At 65.6% G+C, this 22,851-nt stretch overlaps 5 protein-coding genes across 5 annotated transcripts; 2 read left to right on the forward strand and 3 right to left on the reverse strand.

Annotated features, from left to right (window-relative positions):
- Window positions 1-821: 821 nt before the first annotated feature.
- CHLRE_12g558950v5 (uncharacterized protein) lies at window positions 822-8,069 on the reverse strand. Its single transcript, XM_043069141.1, has 17 exons — window positions 7,272-8,069; window positions 7,128-7,159; window positions 6,934-7,018; window positions 6,493-6,768; window positions 5,479-6,268; window positions 5,169-5,270; window positions 4,845-4,930; window positions 4,514-4,624; window positions 4,148-4,285; window positions 3,662-3,931; window positions 3,236-3,445; window positions 2,948-3,004; window positions 2,569-2,649; window positions 2,343-2,421; window positions 2,069-2,122; window positions 1,841-1,919; window positions 822-1,602 (listed from the first exon to the last, which is right to left on the reverse strand). Exons 3-17 carry the CDS (start codon window positions 7,012-7,014, stop codon window positions 1,452-1,454), a joined length of 2,565 nt encoding a protein of 854 aa, XP_042918863.1. The 5' UTR covers window positions 7,015-7,018; window positions 7,128-7,159; window positions 7,272-8,069; the 3' UTR covers window positions 822-1,451.
- A 509-nt stretch (window positions 8,070-8,578) lies between these two features.
- CHLRE_12g558900v5 (uncharacterized protein) lies at window positions 8,579-10,841 on the forward strand. The gene is made up of 6 exons (XM_001702764.2): window positions 8,579-8,692; window positions 8,900-9,006; window positions 9,196-9,370; window positions 9,627-9,715; window positions 9,909-9,998; window positions 10,148-10,841. The coding sequence occupies exons 1-6, from the start codon at window positions 8,614-8,616 to the stop codon at window positions 10,202-10,204; spliced, it is 597 nt and encodes a 198-aa protein (XP_001702816.1). The 5' UTR covers window positions 8,579-8,613; the 3' UTR covers window positions 10,205-10,841.
- An 8-nt stretch (window positions 10,842-10,849) lies between these two features.
- CHLRE_12g558850v5 (uncharacterized protein) lies at window positions 10,850-12,599 on the reverse strand. The gene is made up of 3 exons (XM_001702787.2): window positions 12,330-12,599; window positions 12,141-12,207; window positions 10,850-11,759 (listed from the first exon to the last, which is right to left on the reverse strand). Exons 1-3 carry the CDS (start codon window positions 12,459-12,461, stop codon window positions 11,512-11,514), a joined length of 447 nt encoding a protein of 148 aa, XP_001702839.1. The 5' UTR covers window positions 12,462-12,599; the 3' UTR covers window positions 10,850-11,511.
- A 140-nt stretch (window positions 12,600-12,739) lies between these two features.
- Window positions 12,740-20,931, forward strand: CHLRE_12g558800v5 (uncharacterized protein). Its single transcript, XM_043069140.1, has 9 exons — window positions 12,740-13,303; window positions 13,449-13,674; window positions 13,879-14,240; window positions 14,373-15,356; window positions 15,514-15,929; window positions 16,322-16,452; window positions 16,623-18,358; window positions 18,634-19,031; window positions 19,247-20,931. The coding sequence occupies exons 1-9, from the start codon at window positions 13,201-13,203 to the stop codon at window positions 20,000-20,002; spliced, it is 5,112 nt and encodes a 1,703-aa protein (XP_042918864.1). The 5' UTR covers window positions 12,740-13,200; the 3' UTR covers window positions 20,003-20,931.
- Window positions 20,932-20,943: 12 nt separating this feature from the next.
- CHLRE_12g558750v5 (uncharacterized protein) lies at window positions 20,944-22,679 on the reverse strand. The gene is made up of 3 exons (XM_001702788.2): window positions 22,288-22,679; window positions 22,042-22,115; window positions 20,944-21,748 (listed from the first exon to the last, which is right to left on the reverse strand). Exons 1-3 carry the CDS (start codon window positions 22,444-22,446, stop codon window positions 21,610-21,612), a joined length of 372 nt encoding a protein of 123 aa, XP_001702840.1. The 5' UTR covers window positions 22,447-22,679; the 3' UTR covers window positions 20,944-21,609.
- Between the last annotated feature and the right edge of the window lie 172 nt (window positions 22,680-22,851).

Genomic DNA, 22,851 nt, shown 5'->3' on the forward strand with positions numbered 1-22,851 from the left:
GGCTCAGTGGGGCTCAGTGGGGATGACACGTGGATGACACGGCTCAGTGGGTGAGGGCTCAGTGGGGCTCAGTGGGGCTCAGTCGTGGGCTCAGTGGGCCTCAGTGGGTGATGGCTGGGTGACGACCCTCCCGACGGTGCAGGGACGTGACGTCAACTCCGCAACCAACATCCGGCACGCGCTGGTGGAGATGCTGCTGGGGCACAAGCGACCTGCATCGCTGCAGACTGGCGGCGGCAGCGGCGGCGGCGGCGGGGGCAGCGGCGGCAGCGGCAGCGGCGGCGGCGCGTGCGCGCATCTTGGTAGCGGAGGGGGCGAGAAAGGCCACGTGGAGGAGGAGAGCGCAGCGCCGCCCAAGAAGCGGCGCAAGCGCGCAGGCTGAGGAGCCGGCTGGCGGTGTTTAGGTAGCGGTCCGCGGTGGGGCTGGCAGCGCGTGCGTAGCAGTAGTGCGGCTGTTGACAACTATGCTGTGTCTGGCTGCGGTTGGCTCTGCTGTGGCACCGGGATTGCTAGGCACCTGGTTTGGCTATGTGCCTGTGGAAACCGACCCCGGCTATGTCCGGGCGATGAGGATAGCCGGGCGATGAGGTTGTTCGGCCTCAGAGAGTGGAGGGGCTCAGCCCCTTTTCCCGTGACGGCGTGACCGGGGAAGACTTGTCCGAGTTTCCGCCGAGTTCCTTTTCCCCGCGCCCCGCCCGCGCGTGCCCACCAGAGACTATCATGCACTTCAGCGAGTCCCGCCCGCGCTGCAGCCCAACTGTCAAGCGTGTGGAACCGTGTGCGCCCATACGCAGCTTATGGAAACCGGGTCAGCCCCATGCGTCTCTCTGAGTTTACACGCAGCTCTCACACGCAGCTTCCCAGGAGGCGCGCGCACGACTATGCACTCCCACTCGCGCGGCGCGCCAACCGCCAGGGTCCGTGCTCCACCGTGCTCAGACGCAGCTTCCCACACGCGTGCGCGCTCAACTGCCAGCTCCCACTCGCTCGCCTGCCGACTAGCACCAACTGCCCGTGTGCGTCACTACAGTCAGGTAGCTTCCGAGCCGGGCCGTCGTACAACTACCTGCTCACACTCGCGCAGCTGCCGACTGCCACGCTACCTCCTGTACGGCTGAGGGGGTTGGGGTGCCGTACACGAGTTAGTTGGGGGTTAGTCGGAGCTGTCCCAGAACCTAAATTATACTATTTGTTCCTGTTAAGTGCCAGATGCCGTCTGTGCGCGCGTTGGCGTGCCTGTCATTCAGCCCTCGGTCCATCCAGCTGTCACCGTTATTTTCTTGCAGATGCGTCGCCACCCACATCTACATCACAGGCACTGCAGTACACCTGTACACCGCACGATGCTCTGTCCCAGTCCAAGAGTTGCTTATTAGTCAGCAGAGTCTGTGTTCTATCCATCAGCATTTCAGCATCCCTGGCGTGTCTTGACCTGCAGGCTGAAGTGCCTATCACGCCGCCACAGCCTCTGCCTCCTCCAGGCCCTCCTCCTCTGCCGGCGCCAGCTCCGCCAGCTGCGCCCGCAGCTCCGCCGCTTCCGCCTGCGCCGCTTCGCGCTGCCGCCGCTCCACCAGCATCATGCGCTGCACCGCCATGGACAGCCTGGGAGCAGCGCAGTGCAGACGTACCGCGGTATGGGTCGAGGAGGGGAGCATTCAGGGGAACATGGGTCTGGGTCAGAACCACAAACACGCGCATCGACAGAAACCAGACAGGAATGGGACAAGGGAGGCAAATGGCACATGCAAGGCCGCCAAGACCCAGACGGGGTCACGGGATGACGAGCAGAGTCCTGAAAGCAGCAATGCGGGATGCAAAACAAGGCCCCGCCAGCACTCACGCCAGCGCGGGGACCTTGATCATCATGTCGTTGTGGCGGCGGCCCAGGCTGTCCGGGTGCAGCGGCATGCGCGGCTCGCCTGTGGCCATGCGCATCAAAGCAGCCGACACATAACAGCTTTGAAAGCACATGATGAAGTATACACTCTGTGAAGCAATGCACAGAAGGAAACACGGAAGCGCATGCCCGTATGCAGGAGCGCAGCAGCGCAAAATCCGCAGCACTCACGCAGCTTGCCCAGGAAGTAGCAGGCCTCGAGCGGCGAGCCATCGCGCAGGTCGTCTGCGGGCGGGCGGGAGGAAAAGCAGTGCGGCCGGGTACAGATGTGACGGCAGACAACTAGAGACAACAGGCACACGCACACTTTGGGCTGCCCAGCAACGAGCCAAGGAGCGGAGTCCGGTGGTCGTGGGCAGTGCCATGCAGAGCGCATGCTGTTACATTGCCCGCGCGCTTCACGAACGCCAGACACCAACATTGCACGTGGCGTGCATGCACGCACCCAGGTCCAGTCCGTTGCCGTCGGTGCGGTCGTGCACCTCGGCCCAGAAGGTGCGCTCGAACTCCTCAAACTCATCCACCTGGGCGTGTTTAAGTAGAAGGCGATGCCTTATAATCGATGGCGATGTGATGGTGGTGAGACTAGCGAGGCAAGGCGGGTGAGTCCCGCGACAAGGTGCACGGTGGACCATGCAGGCATTGCGGGGGTACCGTACACACGCACGTACCAGGTCAACGCCCACGGGTGACGCGTCCGCCTCCTGCTCGCCCTCTCCGCCGGCCGCCGCCAGACGCTGCCGCTTTGCCGCCTACGGGCACCGGTGGGGGTGGCAACGGGAACCGTTCAGCCGACTGTGTCACTTACGTTAATGCGGGGGCCGCCTCACCATCAATTCTCCTACCCACAGCTCACAGGCCTGCAAAGCGCAGGCAAGGCTTGCTAGCCAGCAGCCTCCTTTCCCTCACAAGTCTCGCGCTTCGCACTTGTCAAGCATACCGTGGTTCCACACATGACTCCCACAACACGCGGCCTGCATTGCCCCCCTCTATTGCATTGGCATCGGTTTAGTTTGGGCTGGAATCTACAATCCCCACCCAGTGGCCCACCTTGGCGTCCACGAGGCCGTACTCGTGCAGCCCCAGCTCCGCCCGGTACACCAGGTACTGCATGCGCGAGCGGGCAGGCGCGAAGTATGCATGAACGTTGAGGATTGGAGAGCGGGCAGTGAAAGTTAAGGATTGGAGAGCGGGCACACAATGCACCTCGCTCCGTCCCAAACATGAGCAATGCACGCACACCCAGCAAACCCTCAGCGGAGCTGGCAGACACATCCACGCTACCGGTACCGACTGGCACGGCCGAATGCACCGGTTTGCAGCAGCACCCCCACACACCTTGCCGTGCGCCGTCTTGCCCAGGATGGACACGGCCGGGTGCGCCTCCCAATCCACTGCCTCCCGGTCGCTCTCGTCGTCGCTCTCCTCCGCAGCCGCAGCCGTGATCTCCGCCTCCTCCGCCTCCTCCACGGCCGCGCCCTTGCCGCGGCGCCGCTTAGCGCTGCCGCCAGCGCTTTTGGAGGACTTGCGCTTCTTGGCGGTCTGGGGCTGCGTTAAGCAGGGGACGGTGGGCGCATGAGGGCGTGTTGAGCTGTGCATGGCAACAAGGTCCCGGGGTTGCTGCGCCAGCCCAAGCCATGCAAGGCGCCCAGTCAACCACGTTACACCCAACCAGAAGGCGCTCTGTGCTCGGGCGTTCCCAGGCAACAAGACATCGACACACAAACAACGCCACCGGTGCGCACACGAATGCATGGGTCACACCTGCTGGTGGGGGCTGTCGGCTGCGGGGCCGTCATCGTCCACCTCCATGCCTGCATCATCCGCGCCGGCCACCGCCGCCAGCGCCGCCAGCCGCCCGTTCTCACACTTCTTGCCGGCGGACTTGGGCGTCTTCTTGGCGGTCGTGGGCGTAGCGGCGGCCTTGGCGGCGCCCTTCTTGGCTGCGGTCGCGGGCGGCGCGTCCGGCTCGGCGTCGGCGCCCTTCTTGGACTTGCGCGGCTTGGGCTGCGCACCGCTCTCCGTGTTCAGGGCCTGGGGTGTCAGGGACAGAGGCGGACGCAAGGCAGTCAGGCCGCGCCCGGCGCAACCGGCGTACCTAATGCTTCACACGTACACCTGACACGGGGACATGACGCGTCAATTAGGGCACCAGCCGCGCCCGAGGGCCAAGAGGCGCCGATGGTGCGGCCAGGAAGATGCTGGACTCATCACAACCAAAAGCCCAAGCCCCCAAGGGCTGCTACTCACCTTGGCCCGGGTGTTGTACTCCTCCTGGCCGTCCTTGCCCAGCTCCTTCCAGCCGGCGCCCAGCAGCTTGCCCACCTCGCCAAAGCCCGCGCCGGGATTGGCCTCGAGCACGGCCGGGCGCTGCTCCTCCACGTACAGCTGCGGTTGCATGGGGCAGGGCCAGGGCCCAGGGTCTGATGGCAGGGATTGGGGCTCGGGGCAGGCGGGTGTGGGGCGTGACCCAGAGGCTTGTGCCTCGTGTAAGCGGGAGGCGTCCTGGGTACCCGAGCTAGAACGATAGAAGTTGCGAGTCCTGCGCCGCGTCAAAACGGCACACGACGTGACGGCACATGCCGACGGCCCGATGCAGTCTGCACCCCTACACACCATGTAGCCGTTGGTGTAATACTTGGGCCCGGCGGGCTCCTTCTCTTTGGGCGCCGCCGCCTTGGCCTTCTTCTCGGACGCTGCTGCCGCCAGCTCCTTCTTGGCGCGCTCCTGGGGGGCGGGCGCATCCGTCCAAAAATGCACTCATGTCAGTCACGCAGCCGCGGCGCGGGGAGAGATCCGCACACTGCTACGACAGTACGCAGTTCGCAGTCATAGATTTATACGCATTGTCTCTACTCATGTACACATGTAAACACATACGGTCAGCCCTGTGAGCAAAACCTCTTATACCGTAAGCAGCGGCACCGCCCGCCCCGCCCCGCCGTACCTCGTACTCGGCCTTCTCCACCGCGGTCAGCGCCGCCCACTGCTGCACCGCCTCCGCCGCGGCCTCCGCCTCTTCCAGGCCCGACTCTGCGCGGCAGTGACGGCAATGCATAAGGCCAGAGGGACCATGTTTCCGGCGCGTAGGCCCGCGTGCTCCACTGAACTTACAGCCACGCGTTACTCTGGTTGTGTGGAGCAGGTTTGCATACCAGCCCCACAGAAGCACACGCACACGCACACGCATACGCACACACATGTGCAACCGCGTGCTTTCCTAAACCATACACGCACACGCACACGCGCACGTAGATGCACACACGCGCACCTGCGCCCACGGCTTTGGCCTCCCGCATGAACAGCTCGTAGCCGGCCGGCGGCTTGGCGCCCACAGCCGCAGGCCGCTTGGCAGCAGCAGCGGCGACTGGGCCTGCTTCAGCGCATGAACATTAAGAGTAGGTGCAAGTGGTTCAGTGTCGTGCATACGGTACGGTAGTGTGGAAGGGCTTGAGGCATGCGGTGCGGTCATTTGGATCGGAATGCAGGGATTGAGGCCGTCCGCATCGGTGCTGTGCATAATAACCAGAACCCGCGCCAACGCACGTCGGCACTGGCGGCCGTCCTGCGCGAGGGCTTACCCTTCTTGGCGGCGGCAGGCTTGGCGGTGGCAGCAGCGGTGGGCGGCGCCGGCTTGGCGCTGTTGTCTGCAGCCGCGGCTCCACCTGTGCCGTCATCCAAACCGGCGGCGGCGTCATCGTCTTCGTCGTCAGGCACGATGCGAGCCTGAATGGCCTTGGGCTTCGCTGGCGCGGGCTTGGGCTTGGCGGCGGCGGCGGGTGCAGCCTTTGCAGGCGCTGCCTTGGTGGCAGCGGCGGGCTTGGGCGCGGCGCCCGCCGGCTTGACAGCGGCGGCAGCCGGCTTAGGCGCTGCGGCGGCGGCGGGCTTGGGAGCCGCAAGCTTGGTAGTGGCAGCGGTGGCCGCCGCTGCGGGCTTGGTGGCGGGGGCAGCGAGCTTGGCGCCAGTCGTGGCCGTCGCCGACTTGGCCGCCGCTGCCGCAGCCGCCTTGGCAGCTGGGGGAGCCGCGGCCTTGGCGGCAGCGGGCGTCACGGCGCCCTTGACCGAGGTGCCCGCCGCGCGGCCTGCTGCAGTGGGAGCAGCGGCAGCAGTGGCGGGCGCAGGCAGGGCCTTGCGCACAGGCACCAGCACGCCCTTGCGAGCGGGCGGCGCGGCGGCGGCGGCCTTGGGAGCGGCGAAGCCGGGCTTGCTGGGCGCCATGGGCAGGGCAGCGGCAGCTGCCGGTGTGCGCGCAGATGCGAGCGCGGGGGCAGTCGCGGGCTCCGCGGCTTCTACAGGAGCAGCGGCGTCGTCCTCTGCCTCAGGCGCAGCGGCGGCAGCCTCATCAGAGCTGGGGGCATCAGCGGCAGCGTCCTGCAGTGGAAAGGCATTAGCGACGCGGGCGTGGGACACGGGCGTTGAAAGGCGAAGAGACGCGGAGGCGCGGGAAACATGGGCCAACACGATGTGGGTCGGGACCATGGCTTGCCAACTGGTGAGCGGTTCGGGGCTATCGACCATATCAAGAGAGCCCCAAAGCTGCGGCAGCAGATTTGCGCCTTGCTATGGGCCCGGCCCGCCTGCAGGACGACACCCACCGTTGCCGTGGCATCTGGGTCAGCAGCTTCCTCATCAGCGCCACCCACCGCCGCGTCGTGCTCAGAAGCTGCGGGTGCAGCCCCCCCACCGGTGCCCTCTGCCTCCGCCTCCCCTTCGCCCTCGTCTGCCGCCAGTGCCTGCTCCTCGCCGCTCGCCTCCTCCGCGCTGACGCCGGCGCCATCTGGGTCGGCTGCCGCGGCGTCGGCCGTGACATCCGCTGCTGCGTCGGCAGCCGACTCGCATCCGTCAGCGGCCGCGCCGGGCTCCTCAGCAGCCTGCGATACGGCGTGTGTACACATTCAGTCAAGGAGACACCAGCTGCCGCGGAATCGGGCTCGCGGGCGCTGGAGGCGCAAGGTGGCGCAAGGGATCCTGCAACGTTCGGCCACGGCGCTGTTCCCCCCAACTCCAGCAGTCAACGCTGCGATGCATCAGCGCACCTCGACTACCATGTCCTCAATCTCGCCCAGCACGTCATCCATGGCAATCTCCTGCTCCTGGTTCTGGGGTTCGGCTGCCATAGCGCTGCGAGACAGTTACGAGGCGGGACAAGCGTCTGGGCAAGCGCCGCGGCAGTGCGAGCGGAGGCAGTCAGCGCTTCTGTCCTGCAGCACCCCCCCAGCTTGCAGCGCACCTGGCGCCGTTGTTTAGCTCCTGCTGCAGCTCCTGCAGCCGTCCGCAGCGCAAAAAGCGGTCAGAACGAGAGGAGGTCGCAGCGTTAGCGGGGCTTTGGGCCCGGTCATTCGGTCAACTCTCCCGCTGGTGCCCGCGCCCTCACCAGGTTGGCCTTCGCGTGGTCCACCTTCATACCACCGGTGGGTTTCAGCTTGCGAACAGCGACGCCGGTCATGCCACAGAGGCTTGCGGCAGGCCGCGCACCGGTTCAAACCGGGTGCAGAGTGCTCGAGTATGCGGGTTGCTCGGATGTAATAAATAGTGTGGATCACGAATGGGGAGCTGAAGTGCAAGTGCGCGCTGCAGTGCCGCGGAAGTTTGAAGTGAAACATGCGTGGGGGCCTTTGAGCGCGAAACGCCATCCAGCCTGCATGCCCCATCCCGCCCTCGACCTCAAGACAGCTCGCGCCGCAGCTCACACCGCGTGTTCAATTCTCCACCAACGCTAAACTAGTAGAGCTGTAAGTCGACAATCAAAGCACCGTACACCCTGGGCGACCGCGGTGGTGCTCCGTTAAGCCACGAAATTGCCGAGCCCTACTGCCGAGTTCCGACCCGCTCGCCATGTACCACTGCAGCAGCCTGGACGCAAATGGCAGCATGCGCCGCTAGCACGGCACCTAAGCTACGACCTTTGGTGCGCCCAGGGTGTGGCCCTCGGCCACTCGCCATGCCGTGCGGTGGTGGGGCTTGGCACCGCGTGTGTCCGGCACGCGTGCAGCGCCCCTCCGTGCACACGCCCGCGCAGGCCCGTACACGCGACTTAAGCCTACGAGTGGATTCCGCCCCCTTCACACCTTTTGTGCAGTCTCACGGCAAATGTGTTCAAGCCCTTAGCAGACCCCTGTTCACCAGCGCCTCACCCCCCCCCCCAGCCGTGCAGAAGCCAGTGCAACAATCTGTCATAACGATCCATGCCGCAGCTCTGACCCAAGCCTTTTTGCACACAGCACGCAACTGCCCATGTCGCCATCGCAACGACGGGGTCTGCTGCCAGTCACAGCCATCGTCTGGCCTCGCATTCGCCAAGTATCAACGGCTGGCCGATGGACGGGTGCCGGAACATGCTGGCTCGGGGAAAGGCCTTTGCCACCGTGCCCGCGTCGTCAAGGCTTTCACCACGTTAGGCTTGAGACCGCACCAATGGATGTGCGTCGCCGAGGAAAGAAAACGAAGTTTGAAGGAAATGTGCAACGACCCTTGCGCGACCCTGTGCGTAAAGTCCTGAGGGCGCCCCTCGCGACGGCTCTGATGGTGTCGCTATCCAGCACTTGTGCAGTAGCACTTAGGTGCGCTTCAATTCCGCGGCGAGAGAGCACACTTGATTTTGGTACGGCTTGGGCTCATCCTGAGGCACCCTTCTTCCAGTTTGGGCTAACACGCAGCAGCGTCTTGTCTGCACCAGCCCCACGAAACACTCTTCTCTTGTCCTATTCTAGAGCACCATGGCCCTGCGCTGCAAGACCCCTGCTGCCACCTGCGCCGCTCGCTCGCGGCGCTCGGTGCGCGTCAGCGCGCACAAGGGTGAGCCCCCGGCGCCCATACAGCGCTTCTAGCATGAAAAATGGAAGCTTGAACGGCGCGGATCTGGGAAAGCAGGACAGCCATACCGCAAGCAGACAACGGACGTGGCCCCGATCGCTATCGCAAGGGCACAGCAGCGAGGGAACTACGCGCCCTGGTCATCGCTGTAGGCACCCAGTCTAATGAGGAACCTGTTTGTTGTTGCAGGTGCCTTCGAGCAGGCGCAGGTCGCTGCCGCTGCCTTTGTCGCTGCCGCGGTCATTGCCGCGCCCGCTAACGCGGGTGTGGTGCTGCAGCAGCCTGTCCTGAAGAAGGTGCGCGCATGGGGCAAAATTTATGCGTGATGTGCTGCCTGCAGGAGCGGTTATGGGCTCCGGCGCAAGGGGGCTCGGCTGCATGCGTTTTTAGCCAGAATAAGCTTGCAGCTTCGCTAGCAAGTTCCACTGCCCAAGGTGCTGATCGCGTTATCGAACAACCTCCTGTGCAATTTTTTGTGGTTGCAGGCCTTCCAGGACGATACCCCCGCGGCTCCCCCCCCGAAGCGCGAGTTCCGCGGCCTGGCTCCCCCCGCGCTGCCCCAGTCTGATGCCCCCAACGTGGCCGCTGAGAAGCCCAAGAAGGCTGAGGTGGTCGAGTCGACCTCCGGCGGCCTGGACCCCCGCAGCGTGGCTCTGCCCGGTGCGTGGCGTGGCGCTTGGCGCTGGGGGGCATGGCACGGCGGACAGGGTTTGGGTAGCGGCAACTAGGGCGGGAAGTGGGGGCTGGTCAACCGGTGACAGCTGCGCTCGTGCTTTCAGACTGTGCTTTGGGCAGGGCAGGTGCAGGCGATTGGAATAGGGGGTGATGGCATTGCTCCCTGACAAGGCCAGGCCACCTGCGCTGTCTGCGCTTGTGCTCACCGTTTTCGGACGTCTGGCCGGTCGTCAAAATGCAGGTGCTCTGGCCCTGACCATCGGTGGTTTCGTGGCCGCCTCCAAGATTGATGGCTCGTTCAACGACTGGTTCATGGAGGCCGTGGTCCGGGTGGGTGGCGGTTGCGAGTGCGGCGTTGGGCATGCTGAGGGACTGGGGTCTTGCCAGGCGCTGTGGAAGTACATCCCAGGATCGCATTGGCGGGGCGGCGGAGGTGCAGGTGCAAGTCGCGTCAGCGTGTTACGCGGTCGCCATTGTCGGATTCTGACCTAGAATGGGAATGCTGCATGGTGCTGGCGTGCAGGACTCCAACAACTACGCCGGCTACGAGGCGACCCTGAAGAGCGAGAACGGCGTGACCTTCCCCAAGGTCGCCGCTGGCGGCACCAAGAAGGTGCGTTGAGCCACCGGGCTACCCGCCACGGCTTGTTGCGACTGGTGGCATTGCCCTGGTGCCGCGGGTTTGGATAGGCTTATCACGTGCAACCTAATGCCTCATGCTCTGCCGTTTGACGATATTTGCTCCCATTCTTGCAACTGCAGGTGAAGGCCGCCACCGGGTCGAAGAAGGGCGGCTTCCCCTTCGGCGGCAAGAAGTAAACAGCTCATCTGGCTGTGCATTGATGTTCGGCTGTCCGCGAGGTTGCACGACCTCGAAGCTGCATGAGGAGCTGGGAGCTGGGGCGTGATGGGTGCGCGTGGCCCAGCCCGCGCACCCGATGCTCAACGCTTGCAGGCAGGCTAGCAGGCAGGCTGAAGGCTTAAATTCTCACTCGACGTCCACTTTGTGCCTTGGCCCGCGCCCAGAGCTTCAGGCTTGCGGCGCGGCGTTTAGTGTACCCCGCATGCGCGCTCGGATCATGGTTCAAGAGAAGAGTTTTTGTGGGCTCGTGCGACAACCAAGACCGTGCTAGGTGCTTGTGGTCGGGCACTGACGCATGGCAGGTTGACACCCGTTTTGTGTTAGGGTTTCCGAAGGGCAGTGTCCCATCCTTGGTATAGATCGGAATATGAACTGGAGCGTGCTGCTGTTGCATCTTGGGCCCGGGGTTTTCGCGTGCCGGCGCTGAAGTGCACACGACGCACAGCGTATTCTAGAGGGGCTCTGTTTCTGGTTCTGGGGGCTCGTCCCTCCTGTAAAGTAAACGACCACTGATGCATGGTTCTGCTGCCTTGGCTGGTGTCATCCACGAAGTACGGTGTCATTGCCGACAAGTAGCACCACAAGCAGTCGAGACCCGGGAAAGGAGGGTTCCATCTTTAAAGCCTTCGCGCTTTCGTGCCATCGAAGTCCGTGTACAGACAATCTCAGCATCCGGTAACCCGGCTTGCTCCACGCGCCAACAAACTGCTCGAAATGCAAACCATTTAGGTACCCCACATGCCCAACTACTTGGCTACACCCGCCTATCAAGCTCAAAGACTGCCTTGACAACACATAGCGCTGCGACCAGCTGGTCACTGCCTGCCACAGCGGCGGATGCCTTATGTTCCCGAGGGATTTCCTTCCGAGTCACTTCCGAGCCGTTCGGGAAATAGCGCCTGCCGTACAACCTCCACGACACGCGCCTTGCCCTCAGGTGTACGCGTCATATCGAGGGCCTGCGACTGCGCCTGCTCTTAATGTGCCACGCTCCTGATGCCGCCGTGCTGCATGCAGGGTCTACACACAGAACTATGGTGCCCCGGGCAGGCGCGCCTGCCCTGGCAATGCCATTGATGCATGTTCACTCGCAAACCCATAGACCCCTGCTCAATCCCATTCGGCACTCATTGCCCTGTTGAGCCCACTGCCTTCGTCATCGGCACTCCCGGCCCACACAATCGCAAACACAACACAATACATTGCGCTGCAACCCAGCAATTAGAATAAACACCCTCAGCCCAGAGGCTTGCTAGCCGTCCAGTCATGCTCGCGCTGCCGCCCCGCCTACTACTGCCGCCGCCGGTGCTGGTGCTGGCGCCAGCGCCAGTTGTCTCCCCAGCGCCGCCTCCTGCTCCGCCAGGTCCCAGGCCTGCGGGTACACGCTGCCCGTGCCGTGGCAGTTGATGCAGGGGTGGTCGCCGGCGCCCTCGCACATGCTGCACACGCTCCAGGTGTGCAGCTGCGCCGGAGGCGGCTCTGGCGTGGGCCAGTACTTGATTATGCGCTCGCCTGCATAAGCAGGGCACACGGCAAGGAGCGCAGGCAGGGCTTTGATGCGACGCGCGCCATGTGTTCGAGAAGGCGACTTAAGTTGTGAGCGTGTGCCTGTGTGTGTCGGTGCTATAATATTCGTGCCCAGGGAAACGGAATAAGAAACGCATGCAAAGTGACGAGGCAAGGGATGTTCGTGTGTGATTCTGGCAGGAGAGCGCAAGGAAAGGAACACAGACAGGTCGTGTATGCTATGCGCGCAGTCAGTATGAATGCGACATTACAAAAAGGGACAGTCCGCCCAAGCAAGGGTGCCCAGCACCCAAGTCAGTATGGTGTCTGAGGAAATGTGCGCGTGTGTTGCACTGCCCACGCGGCGGATGTAGCTCCCAGACTCACCTTCACAGACCTCGCACACAACTCTCCGGTTGCTTCGGCAAACGACGCATGGTACTTGCTTCTTTGACTGCGGGAGTTCAGGCGCGGGTGGTTGGGTTTGATGGAGCAGGGCACGGGCAAGGGAGTCGCACGGCCGATGCGTACCGTACCCTAGCGGTCTCCTTTGGAAGCCTGCCCCCAGCGCCCCACCTTCTCCCGGTCGATGAAAACTTTCGCCACGCCCATCGCCACGCCGCTGAGCGCTCCGGTCCCCACGGTGAGCACAACCATAGTGCCGCCGGCAGCAAGCAAGGCCCGGCCCAGGGCCTGGCGTGCCGCCATGACACGTTTCCCACGAAGTAGTAGGAGTCAGCGCCCGAATATCTGCTAAGTGTTACAACAGAAACTCCTGAAACGGCGCAGCGTGCCAACCAGTGCAAAGACCAAATTCTGTTCTGAAACGCTATATGCCCTTGATGGTATTGGTAGTATGCAACATAATACATTACACTACAGGTATACGTAGGCACTCGGCTTGCGGTGACTTCGCGGGAATGAGCGACAGCGCCGATTGCAGCTGGTTCCCTTGGACTGTGTTTACCGCACTGCCCAGATTTCTTTACAAGTAGCAGTTACTATGCTTGCCAAGGTGCACGCCCACTGATGCATACAGGCTAACGAGTTGCACACGCAATTCTACCGACGCAGCTGAAGTTGCTAAAGCCGAAACGCTCGCTGATGGTTTTATAGTGACCACTTGCAATCAGCCCACACGCTGCACGTAACAAGAGTTGCTTAGGACTGAAGCTCTCAGAGTCGGGTTCTCCGGCTGGAATAAGGCTCCTTTCGCGATCTGGTTGAGCTAATAGCGTCACACTACGCTGCCCAGACAATGTCGTAACACGGACGCTCGCTGCGGGAGGGATTGCAGTCCACTGTAGACAATTGGAGGGCTCCGACGGGCCTGCTCGCTCGTTAACTAAAGGCCTTGTATTTTGATGAAAGCCATACTATTGGCACGGGGTTGCTGAGCCAAAGCGCTCCAGGCGTGAAGCCAGGCTGGTGTCAGTGTTCGCCCGAAATGGCGGACTCGCTCACGGACGATGGATATACCGCTGTGCCGATTCAGCTGCACACGCATACGGACCACATACGAGAAGAACTGGACGCGTTGCTTGTCTCAGGTGGGACTGTTTGAGGCGTCGATTCACGGCGCCTTTCGTGTACCCGGCTCCGAAACACTTCAAGAGCCCCAACTCCCGCCACCCCAGCCTTTCCTTCGCACCCCCGGCCTTTGACGTAACGCGCGCACGTGCCTTACGCCCACAGATGGGCGCGACGAGGGCGGCTCGAATGTGTGGATTGTGCCGCCGCTTGTAGCCAGCCTGCGCGAGCAGGCGCGGCAGGTCCAACACGCGCGGCACCGGAAGCAACGGCAGCAGCTGGTGCAGGCGCCGCTGCCGCAGCACTTCCAGGTGCCGGACGGACTGCTGTCGCCCGAGTCGCCCATGCAGCAGGCAGAGCTGGCAGACGGCGGCGAAGAGGCGGCCGGCAGGTGCGGCAGTGCCTGGCAGGGCCTTCTGCGCAAATGCGGCCTAGCCTGTACTGTCGTATCGTTCTTGCTGGGATGCCTATTGTTGTCAAAATCGAGTTGTTATCGCCTAAGGCTGTGGCGTTAGAGACTTCCGGGACCTGGCACCAGTTTGGGGCGCACTGAACTCAAGGTATGCCCGCATGTCGTCCACATGCTGTCACACAGTGCGCTGACCTACCACCTGATTGGGGCGCCTTCCGCGGCGGCGGCGGCGCCGGCACTTGTCGCAAACCGGCGAGGGGCGGACGGGACGGTGGTGGTGCCGGTGCGGCTGATGGCGTCCCTGGCCATCAGGGAAGCGGAGGCCGCGGCAGCGGCCGCGGCCGCCGCTGGGGCGCATGCGACGGCGCCCTCTGCCAGTGACGGCAACGCATTGTCACTCGGGTCGGGGCCAGGGGGCATGGCGGTGGCGGACGCGGCGGCGGCGGCGCTGGCTGCCGGCGTTGCGGCGGTGTCGATGGGGGTTGGCGCGGATGGCCCCAGCCGCGGCGGTGGAGCCCCACGACCGGCCTCGCGCTCTTTACCTGGTGAGTCAACTTGCTAGAGGCAGGCTGATAGGGTGATTTTCGAGGCGTTGTGGGCGTTACTGAAAGTTGCGTGGCACGGACCGGCTAGACAGCTTTTCACGTGACGCCACCTCGGTTGTTTGCGCGGTGCAGGTGATCCGCAAAGCGCGGCCCTCGCGGCGGCGGGGCTACCAGCGGCGGCGGGCGGGCAGCACAGTGTTGGCCCGGGCTTACCGCTCGGCCGCCCAAATGCCACAGGGAGCGCCGGCGCCGCCCTCGCCGGCACCGGTGTGCGTGCCTCAGGCCTCGCCGGTGCGCCGCCGGCTGACGCCCGCCTGCAGCGCTCCTCGCAGCCCGTGTCCGCGGCGGTGGCGGTGTCGGCGCTGACAAAAGGGCTCGCCACCGCCGCGCTGTCTTCGGAGCACACCTTCCTGGATCGCCATACCGCAAACGCGGCCAACGCGGCCAGCGCTGGCTGGGGCGCCGGCGTGTCGCAGGGCCGGCAGCCGCAGCCCCCGCAGGCGGGCCGTGGCGCGGCTGCGCCCGAGAACGATGATGACGACGACGACGACGGCGGCATGTTGATTGACGTGGGCTCGGCGGCGGACCGCGGGGCGGGCGGAGCGTTGCTGCCCTCCCCGGACCGGCCGCGGCCGCTGGCGGCGGCGGCAGACGGCGCCTGGGACGCCCTGCGCGGCCTGGGGCTGGGCCTGGCGCTGCCGCAGGCACAGCAGCTACAGCCGCAGCTGCAGCCACAGCAGCTACAGCCGCAGCCACAGCCACAGCAGCTGCAGGTGTCCCTGCAGCAGCTACAGCTGCAGCCGCTGGGCCGGACTGCGGGCCGGCCGCACCCGGCCGTGGCCGCAGCGGTGGACGAGTTAATGTCAGACCAGCCGCCGCCGCACCCGCCCCATTCCCAGCCCGCAGAGGCACCGCCGGCGCTGCTGCACCACCGGCAATACCGTGCGACTCACGGCGCGGGGGCGGCGGCGGCGCCGGGCGGCGCGGCTGTTGGAGGGGCTGGTGGTGTGGGGGCTGTGGGCGCGGACGCGGGGGATGAGGGGTTTGATGCGGATGACGAGGGCGAGGCGGCGCAGCGGACGGAGCGAGCGCGGCTGGGGCTGTCACGACTCACAGGTGAGCGAGCGAGTGGGAGCGCGTTGGCCGTGGTTCTTGCGGCCCGTTCTGTGCCTGTAAGATGTGCGCTATGCAAAGAAGTGCTCATTACAGCAGAAGGACAAGGGTGCCCTACCATTCGCGCACACCTCCGTACGCTCTTCTGCCTGGCCTGCAGGCCGCGCCAACCGCTCACGGCAAATCGCCATCCCCGGCCTCAACATGGCCGCGGCGCCCTGGGCCGTGCCGGTGCTGCCCCACACCACCGCTCGCGCCGCCTCCTCGGCGCCGCACGGCTGCGTCCTGGGGTCGGCCGCCGCCGTGCTGGCCGCCGCCGCCCTCAGCGCCGTGCCCGGCGGCACCGGCCTGTCCAGCTTCGCAAGCCTAGCGCTGGCGCTGCCGCCGGCCGGCGCAGCCGCAGGCGGCGGCGGCTACGGCCCCGGCGCCGCCGGCGCCGGCGCCGGCGCGGGCGCGGGCGGTGGTGCGGGGGGTGGAGGTGGTGCGGCGGCGCTGGAGGACGCGGATGCGGAGCTGGGGGAGCTGCTGAAGCTCAAGTGCTCGCTGCGGCGGGCGGTGCAGGGGCAGAACCCGCAGGTGCGGCGCAGCAAGGGGATGGCGGGGCTGAGGAGGGCTGCGTCGAGGGCTGCGCAGGGCTGCGGGGCCGCAACCACCGCTGCGGCTGTGTCGCTCAAGCTTTCGTGTGACATGACAGTGTGACATGACATGCACTCCGCTCCCAGACACTCTGCCCCTCACGCACTCCGCCAGACACACACTGCTGCCCCTGCCTCCTGCCCCGCCTCCTGCCCCTGCCTCCTGCCCCTGCCTCCTGCCCCTGCCTCCTGCCCCTGCCTCCTGCCCCTGCCTCCTGCCCCTGCCTCCTGCCCCGCCTCCTGCCCCTGCCTCCTGCCCCTGCCTCCTGCCCCTGCCTCCTGCCCCTGCCTCCTGCCCCTGCCTCCTGCCCCTGCCTCCTGCCCCGCCCGCAGGCCATCAGCCTTGTGTTGTCGCTGCTGGCCGCGCTGCCCGCCACGCCGCAGCTGCTGGCGGACAGCCAGGTGGCGGCGGCGGTGGCGCCCCTGCAGCAGCACGCCAACACGCAGGTGGCGGCGGCGGCCAGGTGCGTCGTGTGCGTTTGGCGGCGTGGCTGCGGTTGGCGCCTCACAGGTTGTCTTTTGCGGCTTGCTGTGAGGGAGTGTGTGTCGGGGGTTATGTACGGTATTTCAGTTCGATTGTACGGCAGGTGTGGGGACAGTGAAGTTCTCATCATCCACTCGTTCTGGCCTGCAGGCACGTGGTCGCGGTGTGGAAGGGGGTGCTCAGGGCCGCGGCCCGCCGGCCCGCCTCCTTGGCGGCCTCACAGCTGGCGCCGCTGGTGGCGGCGGCGGCCGCGGCATCGGCCGCAGGCGGCATCGGCGGCGCCCCGCGCCAGCACGCGCAGCTGCCGCAGCTGCCGCCGCACCTGTCGCGCGTGCCGACCGCTCTCGCAGAACCGCCACAGCCGTCGGCTGACGTGGCAATGCAGGAGTGCCGCGAGGCGGCGGCCGTGCTGATGCCGCCGCCGCGCGCGCCGCCGCCGCTGCCGGCGGCGGCGGCTGGAACTGCAGCAGCGTCCACGGCACTGGGCGAGCAGGCACGCATGGCGGCGCAGGACCGAAGTGCGGCCGCAGTGGCGGGGCATCCAGCCCACGAGCCTTTGGCGGCGGCGGCGGCGCCTGCCCTGCCACTGTTGCTTGGGATTGGACGCAGCCAGTCGGATGCGGTGGTTGAGGGCATGGCGGCGGCGGCGTCCGCCGTTGTAGCGCGGCTGAGGCTGGGTAGCAGCTCGGCTGCATCGGCGGCGGCCGTGGCGGCAGGAGCGGCAGAACCTATGGCGGTGCAGCTTCCGGAGCCGCTGGCTGAGGTAGCAGCTGTAGTAGGGAGCTTTGGTCGCGAGGATGACGGCAGCACACACGGCGCCGTCGCTGACCCCGGCGAGCCGGGTGGTGCGGCGGCTCAAAGCCCAGCTGCCGACGGCGGCGGCAGCGGCAGCGGGGCCGCTTCCGGAGCTTTGGTGGCCGGGGCCGGAGGTGCGGGCAGCCGGCGACGCGGCAGCAGCGACGTTAGCGGCGGCAGCGGGAGCTTGTGCCGGCCGGCCGACGGCTCTGCCGGCGCTGCGGCCTTGACGACCAGCTACTCACCTACACACGGGCTGGCTGGCGGCCCGGACGGCGCGGCGGCGGCGCTGGCGCCCCATGCTACGACTGCGTCGTCAGCGTGCAGTGCGCAGCTGGGGGTTGGCAGTCTGGACCCGCCCGTTAGGTTCGGCGCCACGGCGGTTGCTGGCGTCGCGGTGCCGCCCAGTGCCGTGGGCGCTGGAAATGGCGGCGGCATCGGCGGCGGCGGCGGGCTGGCGTTTCAAGGGGGATTTTTGGGGGCGCAGCCGGGCCTGTGCAACGGCCACGGGCACAGCCATGGCCCAGTGCCGGTGGTGGCGCCGCCAGGAGCGGCGGCGGCGGCGGCAGCGGCCTCGCCGGCGGCGGCCATGGGCTTTGCGGCGGGGCCGGGGGCGGCGGCAGCGGTTAGTGGCACTGGCGGCGCCGCCGGCGGCTCGAGCCCCATGGGCACAGGGCTGCCTGGGGCACTTCATGCGTGGCGGCAGGCGATGGGCGCGGCCGGCGGGCCGGCGGGGCCGGGGCTGGCCTCGCCGCCTTCTGGCGCGGCGGTGTCGCCGGGCACTCACGCGCTGCTGGCGGCGGCGAGGAGCCCGGGCGTTGCCTGTTCAGGGCCGCGGCCGGAGGCGGGCAGAGATGTGTGCCTGGCGGCCGCCGCCACCACCTTTCCGCCAGGTGTGCCGGCGGCGGGGGCGGCGCCTGGGGTCGCGCCGCCGGCGCCATCGCTCGTGTTGTCGCCGCCGCTGCTGCCGCCGGCAGGAGGCGGACTGCCGCCGGGCCGTAAGAAGCGGGAGCGGGCGGGCAGCTCGCGCCGCCGCAGCGGCAACGCCAATAAGCGCGCGGCGCCGTCGGTCGTGTCAGGCCAGTTCGCCGGTGGGTCCTTAAGCGCGCGCGTGCACGTGTGTATGTGCGCGTGTGTGCGTGTGTGTGTTTGAGTGTGTGTATGTATGTGTGTATGTATGTGTATATGTGCGAGGTAAAGAGGGCCAAGCAGTCAAGGCCGTATCGGTTGAGATACCTTGTACACAGACCCCAAGTTGCCTCCACATGCCTTGAGTCGCTCAAGCGTGTGCGCTGCAGTCCCGGCTCACTGGCCTGCTGCTCAGTGCTAACCCCTGCCCTCCCCGTGTCCCCGCCCCTGCCCACAGGTGGCCGGCCGCTGCTGCCGCACCTTGCCCTGCTGCCCGACGGACCCTCCGGCGGCGCCAGCGGCTGCGGCAGTGGCCTGTCTGACGACGCCGCCCTACCGCCGTCAGGGCCGCACTTCCACGGACACGGACACATGCACCACAGCGCCGCCGCCGCAGCAGCAGCAGCAGCAGCCGGCGTCGCCAGCGCCGCCTCGCCTGGCGGCGCCGCCGCGGCTAGCCCCGGCGGCGGCGGCGGCGGCGGCCCAGTGGTGGGCTTGAAGACGCCGGCGAGGTCGAGCCTGTTGGGCATGCACCCGCTCAGCAAGCGGCAGCGGCACGCAGGCACGGGCGGCGGGGCCGGCGGGGCGGCGGGCGGCGGCGCCGCCGGGGGCCATCACGTGGGCACACACACGCAGGTGTGTTGGTGCTGCTGGCCGTGTGGTCGGGGTATTGTCTGGTCGCATGAGTAGATTATGCAAGCGACACAACGGGTTTTCTGCGTCCTGACGTGTACAGTAGACAAAGACCAAGTGGGAGTGCACGGAGGCACGGCCTTCTTGCATGGGCGGAGTGTCTCACCGTCCGCTCATCCTGTTGCCCGTGTCCGACTTTGCATCCTCGGCTGCTGCAGGTGCGTCGCATGTCGCTGCTGCTCAGCAGTCTGGACCTGGGTACCGGCCAGGGCGGCGGCAATGGCGGCGCCGGCGGCCCAGGCGGCGCTGGCGGCGACGACCGCGACGGGCCACTGGGTGTGCGCGGCGGCGGGGAGGGCTCCTTGGCGGCGGCGCTGGCGGCGATGGAGGCGGAGGCGGAAGCTGACGTGGAGCCAGAGGCGGGCAGCAGCCGCGATGACGACGGCGCAATGCTGACGTCATCAGACGATGACGCTGGCACTGGTGGCGGCGGCGGCAGTGGGCGTGGCGGCGCCAGCATTGGCGGCGGCGAAGGCGGCGGCGAAGGCGATAGCGGTAGCGCCAATGGCGGCGGCGGCAGCAGTGCTGCCGTGTCAGCGGAGCTGCCGCGCCCGCGCAGCCTGAATGCTGCTTTCATGGTCGCTCCGGCTCTTGCAGGAGGCGGGAGCAATGGTGGCGGCGTGGCGGGCCTGGGCAAGCGGGAGCGTGCCCACTTGCATTACATGCACCACGCCACACGGGCCGCGCACGCGTCATCTGTGGCAGCAGCGGCTGCGGCAGCGGCAGCGGCGGCTGCAGCGGTGGCGGGCCCAGCATTTCCGGCTGGCGGCGCCGGCGGCGGGAATGCCGCGGCGGCAGTCGGACCAGAGGCACCGGTGGCGGCGCGGTGCGTGCTGCCGGTCCCGGGCCCTCCCAGCGGAGAAGCGCTGGTGCCGTTGATGCCGCCGCCAGCCTCCAGGTCTTTTGCAGGATAGGGTCACATCACTGGCAGCAGGCGGGCCGGGCGGCGCTTGCGGGGGAAGCTCCTTGCGGCCATAAAGCGCTGCAGGCGCTTGAGTGTGGAATCGAACATGACTAGGAGGCTGCGGGGTTGTTCCTGCCGCAGGACGAATGCGTTTGAGTTGAAGTGTTGAACCTGATTTACGTTGCTTACCATGTTGTCTTTTGTTGGTGGTTATTTCTTCATGGATGCATGCATAGATTACATCAGGTTGCGCATGTGCAACACCAGGGGTTCTGGTTGTCTGCCTTGTCGTAAGACAACGGCCGCACTGCTGCAGCTGTGTGGCCCGTTGTGGGCTTGTGCAGTTCTAGTCGGTAGTAGGGCCACAGCAGGAGCACACACGAGTCACACCGGGAGCATTTCCAAATGTCTTTAATTTGAGGCAAACTTGTGGGTGGGATTGCCCGCGGCAGCCTTTGATTAAACTGTGGGGTCAAGGCATCTAACTGGCCCTAGCAGTGCTTGGCTGCCGGTGTGGGTGACCGTGGACTCGCTTGCGACGGGCGTCTGCAGTGAAGACAGCGCCGCGGGGCTTTACACATGGCATGACGGCGTCGCATCAGGGCACATGCAAATCTGGCAGCTGTTGCTGAGCCATTGCTCCGCAGCAGCCGTTGGGGCTTTTAGCCCGGATGTGGGGGACCAAGTGACTTGCGAGGGCGGCCGGCGCAGGCGTGCCACGTGCCGGACACACATTCTTTATCGCACAGTACCGCATTTAGATGTTTGTGCGCTGATAAACACGATTCAGGTACTGATACTGTGGGGGCGATGGACTGGGTCTGACCGTCATCTGGAGATTGAGCGGAGGCCCCCCGATAGAGCCAGAGAGATTGCGACATGACCGGTTTGGGGGCAAGCACGGGACATCAATGTCATCGCGTATGGCAAGGAAAGGCCTCATAATCAGGGTCATCAACATTTGCACCTTGCGTCGCGTGTGTGAGATGTGACACATGGGTGCAACCGCCCATCGCGAGCATGACACTCGGACCTCACCGTCCAGCACGTGTAAGCTATCGCACCGGTATTGATTTCGAATCAAGCCAGTCCGATACCAATCCTGCTACCCAGGAGCCCTCGTGTGAGAACCGCACAGGCGCACACACGGCTTAAGCAAGTACAACCCCGGCCAGCAGTCCGCATTGACCACATGTCGATACCTCCGCACGCAGCGTATGCCTGCGCTGTCCCTGCCCGATCCTCCGCACGCATGCTTGCAGTGGTGCAGCCATGCCGGCGCCTCTAAATGCCGCAGCACACCTGGCTCCTAACGCTTGTGTCCCACTTCCTGCAGCCGCGGACACTCAGCCGACGCAATCACTACACCGCCCGCTCCACAGACAACCATACCCACAACCCAGCTGCACCCTACGGGACCTCGCCAACCTGCCTGAACCCTGTCCAATCACACACCCAAAGCCCTCGTCCCGCCGCCATCCCCAACAAATGACCCCAGGCACAGGCCTAGGCCCTTCCGCTCTCCCCGCCTGCTCCTTCCACCCCATCCCTTTCAGGGCATCGCGGCATGCAGTACAATAGCACTCCTGCCCACTTCGCCCGATTCATTCCTCACGCTCAGCACGGGGGCTTGTACTCGGCCGGGTAGCTGCTGGCGGGCGGGGTGGGCGCCTGCTCCACACACTGCCCGGTGCAGGCGCTGTTGCCGGCCGCGCCACTGAACATTTGATTGCGTCCGGACAGAGCGCCGCAGTAGCTGCAGGCCGGGGCAAGGGGAAGGTGTACAGTTGCGTAAGGCGGCGAGGGGTGAGGAGGCGTGAAACGAGGGCCGCAACACGCAGGGCACCACAGCTTGCGCGAGGAGGGTGAAGCGGGTGCCGTGCGTCCCCCGTCGGTGAATACCTTTCAATCATGATTTACTGTTTTCTGTAGCGTAGCCCCCTCGCTGACCTTCTGTTCGCGCCTGCCAACGTCACGCCCCCCTTTCGGTCTACGCAAAGCGCACGTTGGGCGCCACCCCTACTTGCGCTGCAGTGTCCTCTTGCCCACCTGCACTTGGCAACCTCCGTCTTGCGTTTGAGCCAGTACCACACCCGCCGGTTTCCACGTCTATGAAGCGATAGCTGCAGAAAGTAAATGGAGTCGTTTTTAGGGACAGTTAGGTTCAGGCGTCGGTTGCAGCAGAGGCCGGCATATTTCCGTGACGCTCTCTCGGCCCCGGTACCCCGACCGCTTATGGCTTGCAGCCCTTCCCCTCCATCACAAGCTAAAAGTTGCAGTTGGTTGCGCACGGACCTTCTTCTTGGGCGTGGCGCATAGCTGGGGAAGCAGCGAGTTGCCCGAACCGAAGGGCGAGGGGGATGGCCGACTGAAGGGCACAAACGTGTCATCCTCCTCAGCTGGTAGGCGCGGCGCCACCACATAGCTAGTGCTGGGGTGGCTTGTTGAGTCCATCGTTGAGTAGGTTGAAGATGAAAGCCGGCTCGCACAGCTTGCGGAAGCAGGCATCAGCGACGAGCCTGCGACCAAGCTTGCTAGCCGCGCGCCGCTAGCAGCTATTACTGATCGCATGATTGCACTACTGTACTTGACTCGTCTGCAAATGGACTTCAATGATGCAGCGATGCACTGTTACGATACAGAGCCAAATATGAAAATAGCAAAACTTGGCCAGCAGGGCACGCCACAGTAATTCTACGCAAATAATGCGGGACTAACTATGCTTGTTGATACTGGTTTGCGGATTGGTCGCAGCCCGCCAGCCCGTGCACCTCTCATGCAGTGTAGTGGGCAGGCAGCCCCCCCCCCCGCCCCCATGTGCCCCAGTGCCCCCGCCCCCCGCAGGCTCATGTGGCCCTG

The sequence above is a fragment of the Chlamydomonas reinhardtii genome, chromosome 12 (assembly GCF_000002595.2).
Source record: "Chlamydomonas reinhardtii strain CC-503 cw92 mt+ chromosome 12, whole genome shotgun sequence".
NCBI lineage: Eukaryota > Viridiplantae > Chlorophyta > Chlorophyceae > Chlamydomonadales > Chlamydomonadaceae > Chlamydomonas > Chlamydomonas reinhardtii.